This window comes from Erpetoichthys calabaricus, chromosome 1 (assembly GCF_900747795.2).
Source record: "Erpetoichthys calabaricus chromosome 1, fErpCal1.3, whole genome shotgun sequence".
Taxonomy (NCBI): Eukaryota; Metazoa; Chordata; class Cladistia; order Polypteriformes; family Polypteridae; genus Erpetoichthys; species Erpetoichthys calabaricus.
Genome location: NC_041394.2, coordinates 350,910,365 through 350,926,601, shown reverse-complemented (window position 1 = coordinate 350,926,601; position 16,237 = coordinate 350,910,365). Strand labels below are relative to the sequence as shown.

Below are 16,237 nucleotides of genomic sequence, written 5' to 3'. Positions count from 1 at the left end.
ACGTGTCAATCAATGAGTCTTCAAACCGTGCAGCCTAGATTGGTGTTTATCTTGGAAAAGAATTGGATTGAAGGGGATGGAGAAGATTTTATTAATTATTTAAAGTAACATTACAAGAAGGACATAGCAGGATTTGGAGCAGAGAAGAGGACAACAATCAGGTTACTTTCCTGGACTTAAGGATATGTTGTACTCTTTTAGACTCAGAAAATGAAACCTCTTTATTCTTGATTAGAGGAGACTGCATGGGGACCTCCTCCAGGTATTGAAAATCCTCAAAGACATTGATAAAGGAGATCCAGCAGGAATCTTGCAACTTAACTGTGAATCACATACTCAAACATACCAGTGTAAGGTAAGGGGACATGCATTTAGGACTGAAGCCTGGAAGCATTTCTTTGAGTTGTGGGAATCTGGAACAAACTGCATAGACCTGGAGCTGATGCAGAAACCTTGAGAACCCTTAAGAAGTGTCTGGATGAGATTTTGGGACAGCTGAGATCTTAGTGAAAAAAAACTGAGTTGATGGATCAAATGGTCCCTCTCATTTGTCAGATTTACTTTATGTATTTATTTTTTTTTACACAACAGAGCTATTGGATCGAATGTTGATATTCAAATATAATTTGAATTCATTTAAAAATGTCTTATTCAAAGGCAAAAGGTGATAATCAGGTAAAACAACCATAATTTTATAATTGAACTCATTTTGGCATCGAGTTACTATGGACAGCTATAGTGTTCTACAGATCTGATTTTGCACTTCACTTCCACAATCAGTCTTTTCATCATTTGGAGTTGTTAGCTTGTTATTTTCATTACTAAAACTTGCCTCCCAGACCCTTTCACAACATAGTTTGGGACAAATTTGCCACCCTCTACTACTGCCCCTCCAGAACAGATTTTCGGAATGCTTGTCTGGGGCATTCAAAAAGACGTTCTGCATCTGATTCCGTTTCGATTTACTCAGAAACCAGAGAATCCTGACGTTTTGTTTCATTGCTAAGCCCTTCTCATTAAAGCAAATGGAAAATAACTGTCAAAATTCAGATTTTGCATTTTTGCAGTTCTTATAAATCCCCACTTTGAATAGCTTAATCAGTATCGGCCCACATCCCACAGTTAGTCTCCATTATACAGTACTTAGCTGCCGGTTTGATAACTAATGCCTAAAGTGGTGAGGTGTACTAATAATCAGGCACTTTTATTAAAACATTGCTGCATCTGTAAAGGACCAAAACAAGTAGAGAGATTGTGTGTACTTTGACTTGATACTGCGATGATCCTGTAAGCCACATTGAATCTGATTTTCCGGGTAAGTCAACAGGTGCCTTTTAACTCTGAGTACCGTGATATAATTGGTGCTGTGCCGCTGTCCATTGGGCACATCCAGGATAATTAAACAAGTACGCCTTTGACCAGCCTAAGCTTGCAGGACTCTTATTTCACCCGCTTGTCTTCTCCTGTTGCCGGCTGTGCTTTCTTTCAAATTTAAGCTCCCCTTTCATTTACCCCTTTCTGATGTTGTTGTGGAGAAATCTTCTGAAAAAGCGAGCAGAGCTTTCAGAGAGGCAGTCAGAATTTAGACTTTATTGCACAGCATAGGAAACAATTGCAGAGCACATAAAGCCTGCCTTAGTTCATGAAGTGAGCCCCAGATTTATTCCAATTGTTCTCACAAAAATGTCCGCCCTTTACACCATTTCACATCATCTACTGTACAGGATTTCTCATGATGATGACCTCGCTCAGCACCTTTTCTCATAACAATCACCTGGGGCCTCATATATTAATGTTGTGTACACCCACCCGTTTCGACGTTCACTTCGCGATATTTAAAAACTAAACTTGGTGTAAAGCCACGCACATTGTCACACCACCTAAGTCCCTGGCATACACAATGTCTCCGCTCGGTTTTGCAAACTGGCAGCACCCAGCATTAAAGCAGTGCTACTGTTCCTGTGTGGCTTCCATTTATTTATTTGATCCACATCCCTGATGCGGCTTTATTAAATACACTCAAAGTAACCGCATATTGCTAATTAGTTTAACCCTTTAACCGCCAACTCCCTAAATATTCCCCACGCCAGGCGAAATCTGAACAATTTTCGTTTTTTTTACTTTTTTACATTTTTTTTACATTTTTTACATTTATTCAAGCAGTATTGACCACTAAATGTTGTGCAAGTTCTAGAAATGGGCAAACACATAATAAAACACAAAATGTACCTTTTCTCAGGCTTCTGGATTTATTGTCAACTACAAAAACGGAACAGTCAAAAGTAATTCAAAAGTCAAAAGTAGTTCAGTCAATCATAGTTTCATTCCCAGTATTTGAGTTTGCTGTGCCACAGGCCAAAGCAGGGAACTGCACAAAGTCCTGGATTGCTGGGACACTTTGAGCAGAAGGTCTTGACGTCTCTACACTGACCCTTCTTTGAACAGACATGACAGCGTTTTTCTGAAAGTCCAAAGTCCTTACATTCATCTGGCAACACTGCTGAAATACTACTCATAGGATCCTCTTTGCCAGTGTATACACGAAATCTATAAATGTAACCTGAATTCTCAGCTAAGCAAAACATCTTGATACCAAACCGTGCCCTTTTCAATGGTAGATACTGTCGAAACTGTAAGCGGCCCTTCCACGACAATAAACTTTCATCAACTGCAACTGACGGTCCTGGCATGTAGGGCAACTGAAATGCTTCAAATAAATGATCAATCAAAGGACGTAGCTTGAACAAGTGGTCGCGGTTTGGATCTTTCTTATCTGGCTCGTTTCTGTTGTCATTCAAATGAAAGAATTTCAGCAGCAAAGAGAATCGGTTACGTGTCATGACAGCTGCAAAAATAGGTGTTGCATACATAGGATCTGTAGACCAGTACATCTCAATATCTGGTTTTCTGATTATTCCCATCAACATCAAAATCCCAATGAATTTTTTCATTTCGTTTTCATCAGTGTCAAACCAAGCACGAACACGGGAATGTGGAGGTAAATTGGGATTTTTCTCAATAAACTGTGCTGCATACAGATTTGTCTGATGAACAAAATGTCTGATCAAATCAGGTGACACAAACAGCTCATAAAACTGCTCAGCAGTGTAATTGTTTACATCAACAATAAAGCCACACGTTCCCTCAAACGAATGCAGAAAAGGTAGTTCACCACGGGCAGCAGCCCAGCTGAGATGCTGGGGATACACCCACTCAGCGCCGTCATCCGATGCGTCTTCATTCACAGTATCATGCAGCGCACGTTGCTGCTCATCACTGTCGCTAAAATCTTCTTCAGAACTGCTACAATCATGATCAGAACTGTCCAAAATCGCCTGCAAAGCCTCACTTGAAGTCCGTTTACGTTTCGCCATATTCACAGCTGTTACATGCGAATCACGTCACATGACCGGCCAAAGCAACCACAGACTTGTTGAAATACAACGTAGTAATAATACCCACGCCAAACCGTCAGTTATACTACTTGCCAGGCATTCATATAACCACAGGCAAATGTGCCGGATAATTCCGGCAGTATGGCGTTAGCAATAAAACAACGGTGCCGGATATATCCGGCAGAGGGCGGTTAAGGGGTTAAGGCATCTGATTGTAATTAACATGTAACGATATAATGGTGCACAGAATGGCCAAACTATTCCAGATACTATAGTTGCTTTAGCATTGTTATTATCAGTGCTCCACTCGGAGTATTTTAACCTAATAAATATGAGCGTGGAATTACAGCTATAGAGCAGCTGATTGGAAAGCTCTACAGCAGAATGTGTCGAGCAGGAAGAAATACAGCTTCTAGCACAGTCTATTTGAACTGCACCCATATGACAAATGCTTCAGAGCCTTTCCTGTAGGGATCTCGCGGTTCAGAAACAGTTTTATCCCAAGAACTCTAAACGCACTCGATCAGTCCATTAAGTGTTCCCGGTAGAACTGTTTCTACTTATAAGTAAGATAATAAGAGTATCACTGTAACCTTGCACTACAGTTTTAATATTGCACAGCCTGAGCTACTTATGCTTTCATATTGTATATTTTTCACTCTTTTTTATCCTATTATTATTGTTGTTATTATTTTACCATTTTATAGGAAAATAAGTTTATGGAGGATTTGTATGTTGAATCTCATTGTACCATACGATACCAATAAAGGAATTCAATTCAGTTCAATGAAAGGGAAAGCATATTTACAAATGATGAATGTCTTCTAAGTCGATTTATATTTCCAGGCGCTGTATTTGTGGAGCTCTTGATGTCATTTTAAAGATGAAATGCATTAAAGTATATATATTACATTATTTAAATGAAGTTTAAAATGTATCTGTATAATGTACATTGTTAATGATTAAATATGCGAGGCCTCGGTGGACAGCAATAGTGCCGAACTAGTGCACTGTTCGTGGATTGTTCCTGCTTGTATGCTTGCAGGGATTGGTGCAACCCTGGATTGACAGATGGATGTAATAATTAAATGTGTACTATGAAGATATTTTAATGTTCCTTAAAAGTTTTGAAAAATCTGCATTCTAAGCTTACAGATGGCTTAACGTCTATTACAGAGCTGATTGTGTGGCGATTGGTTACTTGGAGAAAGCAAAAAGAAGGGCAGGAATTGTGGGTTAGTACGTTTGAAAGAGACAGTACTGCTGCAATAAATTATTTCGTTGAAGGTCACGCACAGCGCAACAAGGATCATGCATGAGGCAAGAACAATCACTGGACAGGGCGTCAGCTCGTCACTATCACTGCGCCACCATGTTCCCATGTTTAATACATGTTTTAATTTTTATCATCATGAAAATATCAAATATACATCTCAGTATTTAAATTGTTCAGAGAGCTGTAATATCACGAATGCAATGGATTCTGCGTCCAGTCAGAGGAAGAGAACGCCTGTTTAAGAATCACAAAGCATTTAACATGCTACTTTAGTTAGTTACGATGGCATTTGAGAATCTATTAAATGATTTTAAGATGAAGTTTATGATGTTCTACTGTAATGACAAAATAACCTACAGATGGTGGGCTACGACTCGCCTTTTCATGGCGACTGTGATATCTGACAACTTCTTTTTTTATTTCAGGCACTGTGCGACTTTCTGAACTTGAACTTTTGAGTTTCTCTGCCTCTCCTGTCACTCAATCAACTTTCGTTTGTTATTTATATCACTGCTTAAACCAACAAATAGTAAGTTTTTCATTGCCTCTACTTGATATTCGTTGAAATTATTCTTTTTTCCCCTGTGCTTTTGCCTTTGTCTTTTCACAGAACGCAAAACATAAGGGAACATTTATTTTGATTTGCATATTGAAAGAGGTGTAATTCTGGGAGGAGACGTGGTGGGGCGACAGGCGCGTGCACGAGCGTTACATTTCACGCTGACCGAAATTTATGGAGTGGAAGTGCATGGAAGTTGGCTTATGCACGGTTTTGTGCATCTACATTTTTTTGTGCATATGCACATTTCCACTTTTGTCCGTACACCATGTACGCACGGTATTATGCATGAGGCCCCTGGTATTGCAGACCTTCTCATAGCAATACTCTTGCCCCTGTAGACTTCCCCACAACAATCTTCTTTCCAGTAGACCACCTCATAACAACCATTTTGGCTTGATGGACATATTTTCCACCTGGAGGTGAGTATCACGTGATTTCCCTTCCCTTTGTTCTCACATCATAATCCCAACCTGTTAAAGATCAATGGTCTTTTTGGTTAATCAATTCTTATAATTAAGTTGGAATCAGGAGGACCCACATGAAAAGTGGACTGCTTAATTATTAATCAAATTAATGGTTACTTGTTGCACTAGCATCCGTGTAAGGCTGAAATAATAGGCGACTGTGCCAGTAAGCGGCAGTACACAGCTTCACTGATCAGGACCAAGCTGTGGACGGCCATGACACGGTGCTTCATACTTGAAAGAAGGAAAAATGACAAGCTTTTAGCACTTGATTTTTTAAACTAACTAATATGTCTTGCTGTAACTTTAGTTTTTATCATTAGGATATACAAAGAAGCATTGCCATACAGTATAAGCTTAAATGCTAATCTAATATATATATGTCCATGCTAATAGAAAAGCCTGTGAACGCAGACAGTGGCACTGTTAAGTCGTAATGCTCAGCTGCACAGTTGTCTGACAGGGCTAAGCTGCTGCTTACTTCATGGACATCTGTGTGCAGGGAAAGGTCCCTAACTTTAGATAATCGACTTTTAAGCCCCTATATAGCTCTGACTAGCTAGATGTCATAATGCATTTTACTTTAACAGTATTGCTCAAAGTATTGATGAGCCCTAATAGATCTAAATGCCATTTAAGTGCTTGTATGTTTATGTACTAGCCTGAGAGCTTGCCCTGTACTCACACAGGCAAAGGTCCAGCATGCAGTTTGTTTTGTCTTCTGTCAGTGAGAACCTCAGCACCTGTTTTCCCAAAACAAAATCTGCTTACTTGCTTCTTCAGAGAGCGTAACGTCCTTGAGCGATAGAGGTTCAAAACCAAGCAAGTAGAAAGGCAGGCAGGCAGGCTCCTTCTGCTGAAGTAAATGGGTGCCCTTTTAAAGCAGCCTCAGGCCTAGATAGCTATTCATAGCTAATAGCACTACAACTAATAATAAAGCACATTGATCCTTAAATGAAGTCTTCAACAATATGTCTATCTTTTAATCCTGAGACCCTACATGTTTATAAATTCCTCCACATACTAGGACCCCAACATCACCAAATGTTTAAGTCATGAAAACTGCTGTCCCACAACTGTGGGAGATGGTTGTTGTCGTTGTCTTCTTCCAGTCTATTGAAGCCTCAGTCCACTCCCAAGTTTGTTTTACACCTGATAATTTTATTTGAAGATCAACAAATTACTGTCAACATGCTGTTTACTGTCTTACTTGATTTAGACTTTAACTGAGAGGATGTTGTAAAATTCAACACAAATGTCCTTAGATCTGAAAGTTTCAGTTTTGCCAGAATCAAATCCTGCTTTTTTTTCCCTCGCAGGGAGAGACAGAGAGAAAACACTGCCCTGTACTGTTAGGCCTAGATGGGTGTGAAAAAGGAGGAATGTGAGGCCGACATGAATATTCTGGAGAAAAGGACCCCACATGTTAAGGAGGAGGACTGTGAATGGGAGTGTGTCCAACCTAAACAGGCGAGTCTGGGCATTAAGGATGAGGAATGTCAACTGGGGTCAGTGGGCATTAAAGAAGAGACTGAAGAGACGTCTGTCAGCGTTGAAGTACACAAATATAAAAGAACTGAGAGTGTGAAGGAAGACAAACAAGATGGAGCAGTGACTGAGTTTGTCTCTTCTCAAAGCAAACACTGTCCATCACCAGAGTCTTCTATCAATGTGAAGGCTGAATCATTAGAGTCTGACACAAAGAGGACTGAGGAGGTTTCATCTGTTAGAACTCCAGAAGATCAGCCATCAACTTCGGGTAAATCCAGAACAGGTAAGTTAAAAATAAAAGTGTGTGTAAGCCTTAGGGTCTTGGGTTATCAGCATCAAAGGGTGGTCTTGAGCTTATTGTGTGAAACTTGGAAATGGATTGAACTTGCTGTGTGTTTAATGTGCTTCACGTATGTTGTTGTAAGGTTTTCAATTTTCTGTTGTTGCATTAGAGTTGTACATTTGTGTCCTTGATAAAGAGTGCTGTTTAAAAATAGAATTGTAAGAAAAAGTTGGTTAGTCCTTTGGAGTTCTTTAGATTTCTGCAAGAACTCATTTCAACAAAATGATCTGATCTTCAAGTTATAATGCCAGAAAAACACAATAGTTAGTTAGGCTTTGTTAGCTGAAAGCTTATTCTATCCTCTTTAGTTCCCTTTCTGATTTCTCCTTTTTTTTTTTTTAAAGTACCTATGCCGAATTTTAGATTCTGCTTGGAGAATGTAATGAAATAATCTGAAAAGTGTGTGTATATATATATATATATGTGTATATGTATATGTTTGTGTACATACATACATACATATATATATAGTTAGGTCCATAAATATTTGGACAGAGACAACTTTTTTCTAATTTTGGTTCTGTACATTACCACAATGAATTTTAAATGAAACAACTCAGATGCAGTAGAAGTGCAGACCTTCAGCTTTAATTCAGTGGTGCGAACAAAACGATTGCATAAAAATGTGAGGCAACTAAAGCATTTTTTTAACACAATCCCTTCATTTCAGGGGCTCAAAATTAATTGGACAATTGACTCAAAGGCTATTTCATGGGCAGGTCCATCGTTATGTCATTATCAATTAAACAGATAAAAGGCCTGGAGTTGATTTGAGGTGTGGTGCTTGCATGTGGAAGATTTTGCTGTGAACAGACAACATGCGGTCAAAGGAGCTCTCCATGCAGGTGACAGAAGCCATCCTTAAGCTGAGAAAACAGAAAAAACCCATCCGAGAAATTGTTACAATATTACGAGTGGCAAAATCTACAGTTCGGTACATCTTGAGAAAGAAAGCAAGCACTGGTGAACTCAGCAACGCAAAAAGAACTGGACGTCCACGGAAGACAACAGTGGTGGATGATCGCAGAATCATTTCTATGGTGAAGAGAAACCCCTTCACAACAGCCAACCAAGTGAACACCACTCTCCAGGGGGTAGGCGTATCGATATCCAAGTCTACTATAAAGAGAAGACTGCATGAAAGTAAATACAGAGGGTGCACTGCAAGGTGCAAGCCACTCATAATCCTCAAGAATAGAAAGGCTAGATTGGACTTTACTAAAGAACATCTAAAAAAGCCAGCACAGTTCTGGAAAAACATTCTTTGGATAGAGGTTGATCTTGGTTTCATCTACCAGAATGATGGCAAGAAAAAAGTATGGAGAAGGCGTGGAACAGCTCATTATCCAAAGCATACCACATCATCTGTAAAACACGGTGGAGGCAGTGTGATGGCTTGGGTGTTCATGGCTGCCAGTGGCACTGGGACACTAGTGTTATTGATGCTGTGACACAGGACAGAAGCAGCCGAATGAATTCTGAGGTGTTCAGAGACATACTGTCTGCTCAAATCCAGCTAAATGCAGTCAAATTGATTGGGCGGCGTTTCATGATACAGATGGACAATGACCCAAAACATACAGCCAAAGCAACCCAGGAGTTTATTAAAGCAAAGAAGTGGAAAATTCTTGAATGGCCAAGTCATTCACCTGATCTTAACCCAATTGAGCAGGCATTTCACTTGTTGAAGACTAAACTTCAGACAGACAGGCCCACAAACAAACAGCAACTGAAAGCCACTGCAGTAAAGGCCTGGCAGAGCATTAAAAAGGAGGAAACCCAGCATCTGGTGATGTCCATGAGTTCAAGACTTCAGGCTGTCATTGCCAGCAAAGGGTTTTCAACCAAGTATTAGAAATGAACATTTTATTTCCAAAATAAAAGTGTGCAATTACTTTTGAGCCCCTGAAATGAAGGGATTGTGTTAAAAAATGCTTTAGTTGCCTCACATTTTTATGCAATTGTTTTGTTCACCCCACTGAATTAATGCTTAAAGTTTGCACTTCAACTGCATCTGAGTTGTTTCATTTAAAACTTATTGTGGTAATGTACAGAACCAAACTTAGAAAACAGTTGTCTCTGTCCAAATATTTATGGACCTAACTGTGTATATATGTGTGTATATGTGTTTATTTATATATATATATATATATTCACGGCATTCGAAGTCTGTGTCACAATCTGATTGTATGGGTGGTTACCTACCAGGTAACGCTTGTGGTTGGCCAGCAATCTGCTAACATCCGCCACGGTGCCCTCAGTTTTTGAGGAGCAGATCATAGAATGGTTGAAATAATATATATATATATATATATATATATATATATATATATATATATATGCCAAATGGCAGACCAACCACAAGCATTACCTGGTAGGTAACCACCCACACAATTCAGGTCGGGACTCAGACTACGAATGCAATGAATGTAATTACTGCAGACCTACAGGCTATCAAATAAACGAAACACACGCTGTGGCGCAGCGTAAAGGGGCTTCGTCTCTGACGCTGATGTCCGAGGTTCGATCCCCAAGTGAGGAGCAGTAGAGTGTGTACGCCTGATGTTCCCAAAACGAGGGTGTATATATATATATATATATAGTGGAAGAACAGACTGGAAACAGTCGAAATGTTGGGGCGCCAACCGGGTCGTCCCTTTTAATCGTCACAAGATGAAACAAACAAAAATGAAAAAATAACAAAAAAAACACGCTATTCCCAATTGGGCATTCTTCCTTCTTTAAGGACTTTTGAGAGTCATGTACTCCGCCGTGCGGTTCATTCAGGTCTTCCAGCACAAGACGCCTTTTTCTTAGTCTGCGTTTCTTTTATAGAGATAATTCCTGCAGGAGCGGGGTTAAATGCCCTTACTGGGTGGCTTCATGGAGCTGTGAAGGAAGAACAACAACAGGATAAAGTCAGCAGTAGCCCCCATCTCTCCTCTCAACGGGTTATTGCATAACGGATCTCACTGTGAGGTCATGGCTGCGGGAGAGGGCGCTACTTCGAAGACTTGGTTTAACATGGCACCCAGGCTGATGTCTAAGGCGTCAGTCTGGAGAATAAAAGGACTAGAGAAATTAAGTGACTTTAATATCGGAGCAGAAGTCAGGGCCTCTTAAGTTACTAAATGCTGCCTCGGCCGCAATATTCCACACCATCGAGTTAGGGGCCGCCTTCTTTATCAGTTCTGTTAGAGGTGCAGCAGAAGTGGGGCACGAAGCTGTGGTAGTATCCCATTAAGCCTAAGAAAGTCTGTACTTGTCTTTGTTTGTGGTGGGGGCCAGTCGCAAATGGCAGTTATTTTGGACCACTGTGGTTTGATCTGTCCACTGTCCACCACATAGCCCAAATACCTTGCCTCGGTCAATCCAAAATGATACTTTTGGAGATTTATCCGGAGCCTGGCTCTGTGTATGGCACTGAGGAAGTCTTCCACATATAGTAGGTGTTCTTCCCAGGTGCAGGAAAAGATCATCATCAAGGTAGACAGCACTATAGAAATTATGGGACTGGAGAAGTCAGTCCATCAGACATTGGAAAGTCGTCGGAGCCCTGTGCTGCCCAAAGGGAAGAACACGGTACTGCCAGTGGCCACTAAGGGTACTAGATGCAGTCTTCTCATTTTGCTGTTTCAGTCAGGAAGACTTGCCAGTAGCCCTTCATCATGTCAAGGTTGGAGAGGTAGCAGGCAACCAGTAGGTTTTCCACCGTTGGTATGGGATAGGCATCGAAAAGGGAAATTTGGTTAAGCCAGCGGAAGTTGTTACAAAAGCGCCAACTCCCGTCCAGCTTAGGAATTAAGACAATCGGTCTGGACCAGGAGCTGTGACAAACCTCTATCATGCCCAGTTCCAGCATCTGACCTATTTCCAGCTCCACCTCTGTACTTTTGGCATCCAGAAGTCAATAGGAACACTCCCACATGACCACCCTGGGCTCTGTGATGATATCGTGGGTTATTAACAAAGTGTGGCCCGGCTGTGTTCCGATTACCTCCTCCACCAAGCTTATTATATCCGCTATCTAGCGTCTCTGTTCAGGAGTGAGCTTATCTCCATAGTTTAGTTGTTCAGCATCCGTAAATAAGGAAAAAGCGGAAGTAGCTGCTGACTCCTGAGAGTTATGATTTATCCTCAGCTTTAGTAGGTTGATGTGTATATCCGTTCTTTTTGACGCTGATTGGGTTGATAGACTAGATGATCTACCAATCCTTTTCTTTCACGAAATTCAAATGGGCCCTGCTAGTGTTCTAGGAGCTTGGAATGGCTTGTCGGGAAAAGTACCATGACGCGGTAACCAAGGGTGGAACTCTCAGAGGCGGGATATCCGGTTGTTACAGTAAGGCCTGCGCACACTGTGCCCCTGTTCCCGGACAGCCGGTCTTAGCTGCTCGAAGTGGTCCCTAAGCTCGGCATCATGCTCTAACACACTACGGGAACATGATTGGGCCTCCTCTTCCTAGTCCTCCTGAATGAGATTAAGCAGTCCCTGAGGCTGTCTTCCGTACAGGAGCTCGAAGGGCAAAAAAACCCTGTTGAGGCCTGAGGTACTTCCTGGAAGGCAAACAGGACTAGAGGGAGGAGCTGGGCCCTGTCTTTCCAGTCCGTCCAGACCACCTTTCTCAGCATCTGTTTGGTGGATGGACCAAATGATCAGAATGAGTTCAACTCCAGATGGGCTTCCCTTGTATTAATGTGATTGGCATAAATAAACTGTGACGCTACACTTCTATTAACATTATAATGGAGAGTATGAATGTCACCGGTGTGTCACAAAGCTGACCAAGCCTTGTTTCCACTGCCACTCCCTATCCAGAGCAAACACAAATAACTGTATTAATCTGATTTCTCTCATCTCCATATTTTTTTTCTGGTGTTCATTAACACTTTGTTAATTCCTCGGTTTTGCTTTTCTGATTGAAATGAGTCATTTTGACGTGTTTTGAAGTCAACTGAGTTTGGTGTTGGGGAAATGTCAGAACAGATTCTGATAATTAAAGGTGCATTTCACATGTTTGGCATGGTGCCCTGTTTTATAAATGAAATTAAAGATTATCACTCTTCACCTCTGTTAAAATATAAAATAAGAGCAAGATATAATTCTAAATAATATTTTAATAGTATAATGATGACATGATGATGTAATTCTGTAATGTAGTTGAATAAATGTGACCAAGAGTCTTGTCAGTTGGGTCTCTCACACAAATTATGTCTTTAGTTTATTTATTTTATCTTCTTCTGTCCAGTGACTGTGCTCATGTAATGAGTTATTGTAATAGAGAAAGGAACATTATGAAGTTGTATGGCTTTCCTTTTGCAACCTAACTTTTACAGTTGCTTATGCTTCTAAAAGGCTGTTGATTATTTCATCCAGCATTTAATGTTTAATTTAATGTCTACTTAAAGAATAAACCTGTATTTTTTTCTTTTAAACTTCATACAGGAGACCAACATCCATGCTGTTCTGAATGTGGCAAACAGTTCAAGTCCAGGGGATATCTTCAGATCCACCAAAGAATTCACACAGGAATAAAGCCTTATTGCTGTTCTGCATGTGGCAAGAAGTTTTTGCAAAAGGGTACTCTTCATAGACACCAAAGAGTTCACACAGGAGAGAAGCCTTATTGCTGTTCTGAATGTGGCAATCGCTTTTCACAAAAGCGTGGTCTTCTGAGACACCAAACAATTCACACAGCAGAGAATCCTTATTGCTGTTCTGAATGTGGCGAGAGTTTTTTGAAAAAGACTGATCTTCAGATCCACCAAATCATTCACACGGGAGGGAAGACTTATTGCTGTTCTGAATGTGGCAAGCAGTTTCTAAAAAAGAGTTTACTTCATAGACACCACAAAATTCACACAGGAGAGAAACCTTATTGCTGTTCTGAATGTGACAAGAAGTTTTTACGAAAGACTACTCTTCATAGACACCAAAGAGTTCACACAGGAGAGAAGCCTTATTGCTGTTCTGTATGTGGCAATCGCTTTTCAGTAAAGCGCAGTCTTGTGAGACACCAAACAATTCACACATTGGAGAATCCTTACTGCTGTTCTGAATGTGGCGAGAAGTTTTTGAAAAAGAGCGATCTTCAGATCCACCAAATAATTCACACGGGAGAGAAGCCTTATTGCTGTTCTGAATGTGGCAAGCGGTTTCTAAAAAGAGGTATACTCCATAGACACCAAAGAATTCACACAGGAGATAATCCTTATTGCTGTTCTGAATGCGGCAAGCATTTTTCACAAAAATGGAATCTTCAGATCCACCAACGAACTCACACGGGAGAAAAGCCATATTGCTGTTCTGATTGTGGTAAGCAGTTTTCCAGAAAGATCCATCTTCAAGTCCACCAAAGAATTCACACAGGAGAGAAACCTTATTGCTGTTCTGAATGTGGCAAGCAGTTTTCGCTTAAGAAGAATCTTCTGATCCACCAAATAATTCACACGGGAGAGAAACCTTATTGGTGTTCTGAATGTGGCAAGCAGTTTTGGCAGAAGAGCAGTCTACAGAGACACCAAAGATTTCACACAGGAGTGAAGCCTTACTGTTGTTCTGAATGTGACAAGCGGTTTTCACAGAAGAGCCATCTTAAGAGACACCAAACGATTCACACTGGAGAGAAACCTTTTTGCTGTTCTGAATGTGGCAATCGCTTTAAAGAAAAGGACAGTCTTCTGAACCACCAAACAATTCACACAGGGGAGAGACCTTATTGCTGTTCTCAGTGTGATAAGCAGTTTTCTCTTCAGAAGAATCTTCAGAGACACCAAAGAATTCACACAGGAGAAAAGCCTTATTGCTGTTCTGAATGTGGCAAGCGTTTTTTAAAAAGGAGTTCACTTCATAGACACCAAGGAATTCACACAGGAGAGAAACCTTATTGCTGTTCTGATTGTGGCAAGAAATTTTTGCAAAAATCGGCTCTACAGACACACAAAATAATTCACACAGGAGAGAAGCCATATTGTTGTTCTGAATGTAGTAAGTGCTTTTCGCTCAAAACCAGTCTTCAGATTCACCAAAGAATTCACACTGGAGAGAAGCCTTATCGTTGCTCTGAATGTGGCAAATGCTTTTCACAAAGGAGCATTCTTTCGACCCACCGAAAAATGCATAATTGAGTGAAGCCATATTGCTTTTTTGAAAGTGGCAACTGCTTATTGCAAAGGAGTAAACTTGAGCGCCACAAATGAATTAACAGTGGCATCACCACAGTGGAACAGACAGGAGCACACAAGTGTATCGTGAGTAAGAAAATAAGAGAACCGGACACAGTCCAGTGTTCATGTGAAGATAAAGAGGACACCAAGTACTGCTACTTCTATACAGCTGGTCCTGAGCTCTCAACTGAAAAGTAACCTGGGACAGTTTGTGCAAAACTGCAGGGCAGAAATGTAATTTTAATTTTCAAATTAGATAACTGATGCAAATTTAGGATACTTAACTGCAATAATTAAAAATGAAAAGAAATTAGTGTGGAGAAACTGGAATGCCTCCAAAAAACAGCAAAAGAAGAAATAATACAGGAAAGGAAGCAAACATATATCGGATGGATGCATCAGCAGAGAATTGCACAAAAAAAAGATATTTACACATTAGAAAATCTGAAATTAACAACCACATGTGAACAAAGACAACCAGAGAAATATTTCCCAGAAGTGGAATGTCCTGAGAAGTAAGCGATTCTCAAACAGTGCAATGCTTACAGTAAAGCGAGGAGGAGGAGTTGAGAAAGGAAGGGATGGAGGTACAGCAGATTGAAGGTGACAACAAAAGTTTACACTTAAAAGAAATTGAAGGAAAACCACAAGAGAAGATCACCCCAATGGATAAAGAAGAGGAGCAGTGAGAATTACAAAAAATCAACAGGAAAAACAGCATACAGTCACACAGACAGAAAAAAGTGAACCAGCATAAGTAGAATACTACAGCAGAAAAAATGACACAATTATGAGAGGACAAAGTCATTCAGGAAATTAAAGAAGAACTTATGGACTTAATGATTTCCGTACACCTATCCATTAAGAAGAGAAGAAGTGAAGAAGAATAACAAATCATCTTACTGGATAGAGGTGGAAATCGCCAGAGGCCTCTCGATTTGATATTACGAGGATTTTTGCCTGCCGATTCAACATGTATTGTGATTTTTAAAGTACTGTGATGGTCTGTGTAATGTGATTGAATATTGCAATTTATTGCTGATTCTTTTCTAATTGAAATGAGAATTTGTCTCCAAATTGACATTTTGAAGTCTTGGTGAGTAATGCAAGTAAATGTTACAATTTAAATTAAAGTGTTTTCATTGAATCAAGTAACCTTCATAACTGCGTCCCTATCAATAAAAGGTATGGAATGAAGAAATTTTCTCACAATATCGGGTTGGCACATCAGTAATCATCCTGTACTGTGGAACATCTGACCAGCTCTGCTTTTGCTGCAAAGCCTGAAGGCCTTGGGTGCCTCTATGGAAAATCCCAGTGACACATTTTATTCTTCTTAGCAGCCACACAAGAGCCGGTAGTTTCACTGAGCTGCCAAGTTTGTTGTCTGTGCATATCATTTAAATGTAAGGAAAGCACACCACCCTGAGCTGTATAGCAAGTTTATTCCACACAACTAACGCCAGCTCTTTTTCAGTTCCCGATTCCTCAGTGACATAGCAAAGTAGCTCAGCCATGTTAGCCCTGGTGTGACTGTCA

At 40.3% G+C, this 16,237-nt stretch overlaps 1 protein-coding gene across 1 annotated transcript; it reads left to right on the top strand.

Moving 5' to 3' along the window:
• Positions 1 to 5,082: 5,082 nt before the first annotated feature.
• On the top strand, positions 5,083 to 15,333 carry LOC127525828 (zinc finger protein 260-like). Its single transcript, XM_051925370.1, has 3 exons — positions 5,083 to 5,200; positions 7,017 to 7,471; positions 12,978 to 15,333. The coding sequence occupies exons 2-3, from the start codon at positions 7,060 to 7,062 to the stop codon at positions 14,657 to 14,659; spliced, it is 2,094 nt and encodes a 697-aa protein (XP_051781330.1). The 5' UTR covers positions 5,083 to 5,200; positions 7,017 to 7,059; the 3' UTR covers positions 14,660 to 15,333.
• Positions 15,334 to 16,237: the final 904 nt, after the last annotated feature.

Bases quoted from the DNA above. Each gene is read 5' to 3' on its own strand.
- LOC127525828 (XM_051925370.1), top strand. From the start codon at position 7,060: ATGGGTGTGAAAAAGGAGGAATGTGAGGCCGACATGAATATTCTGGAG. The intron at 7,472-12,977 runs GTAAGTTAAAAA...AACTTCATACAG, and splicing joins TTCGGGTAAATCCAGAACAG to GAGACCAACATCCATGCTGT.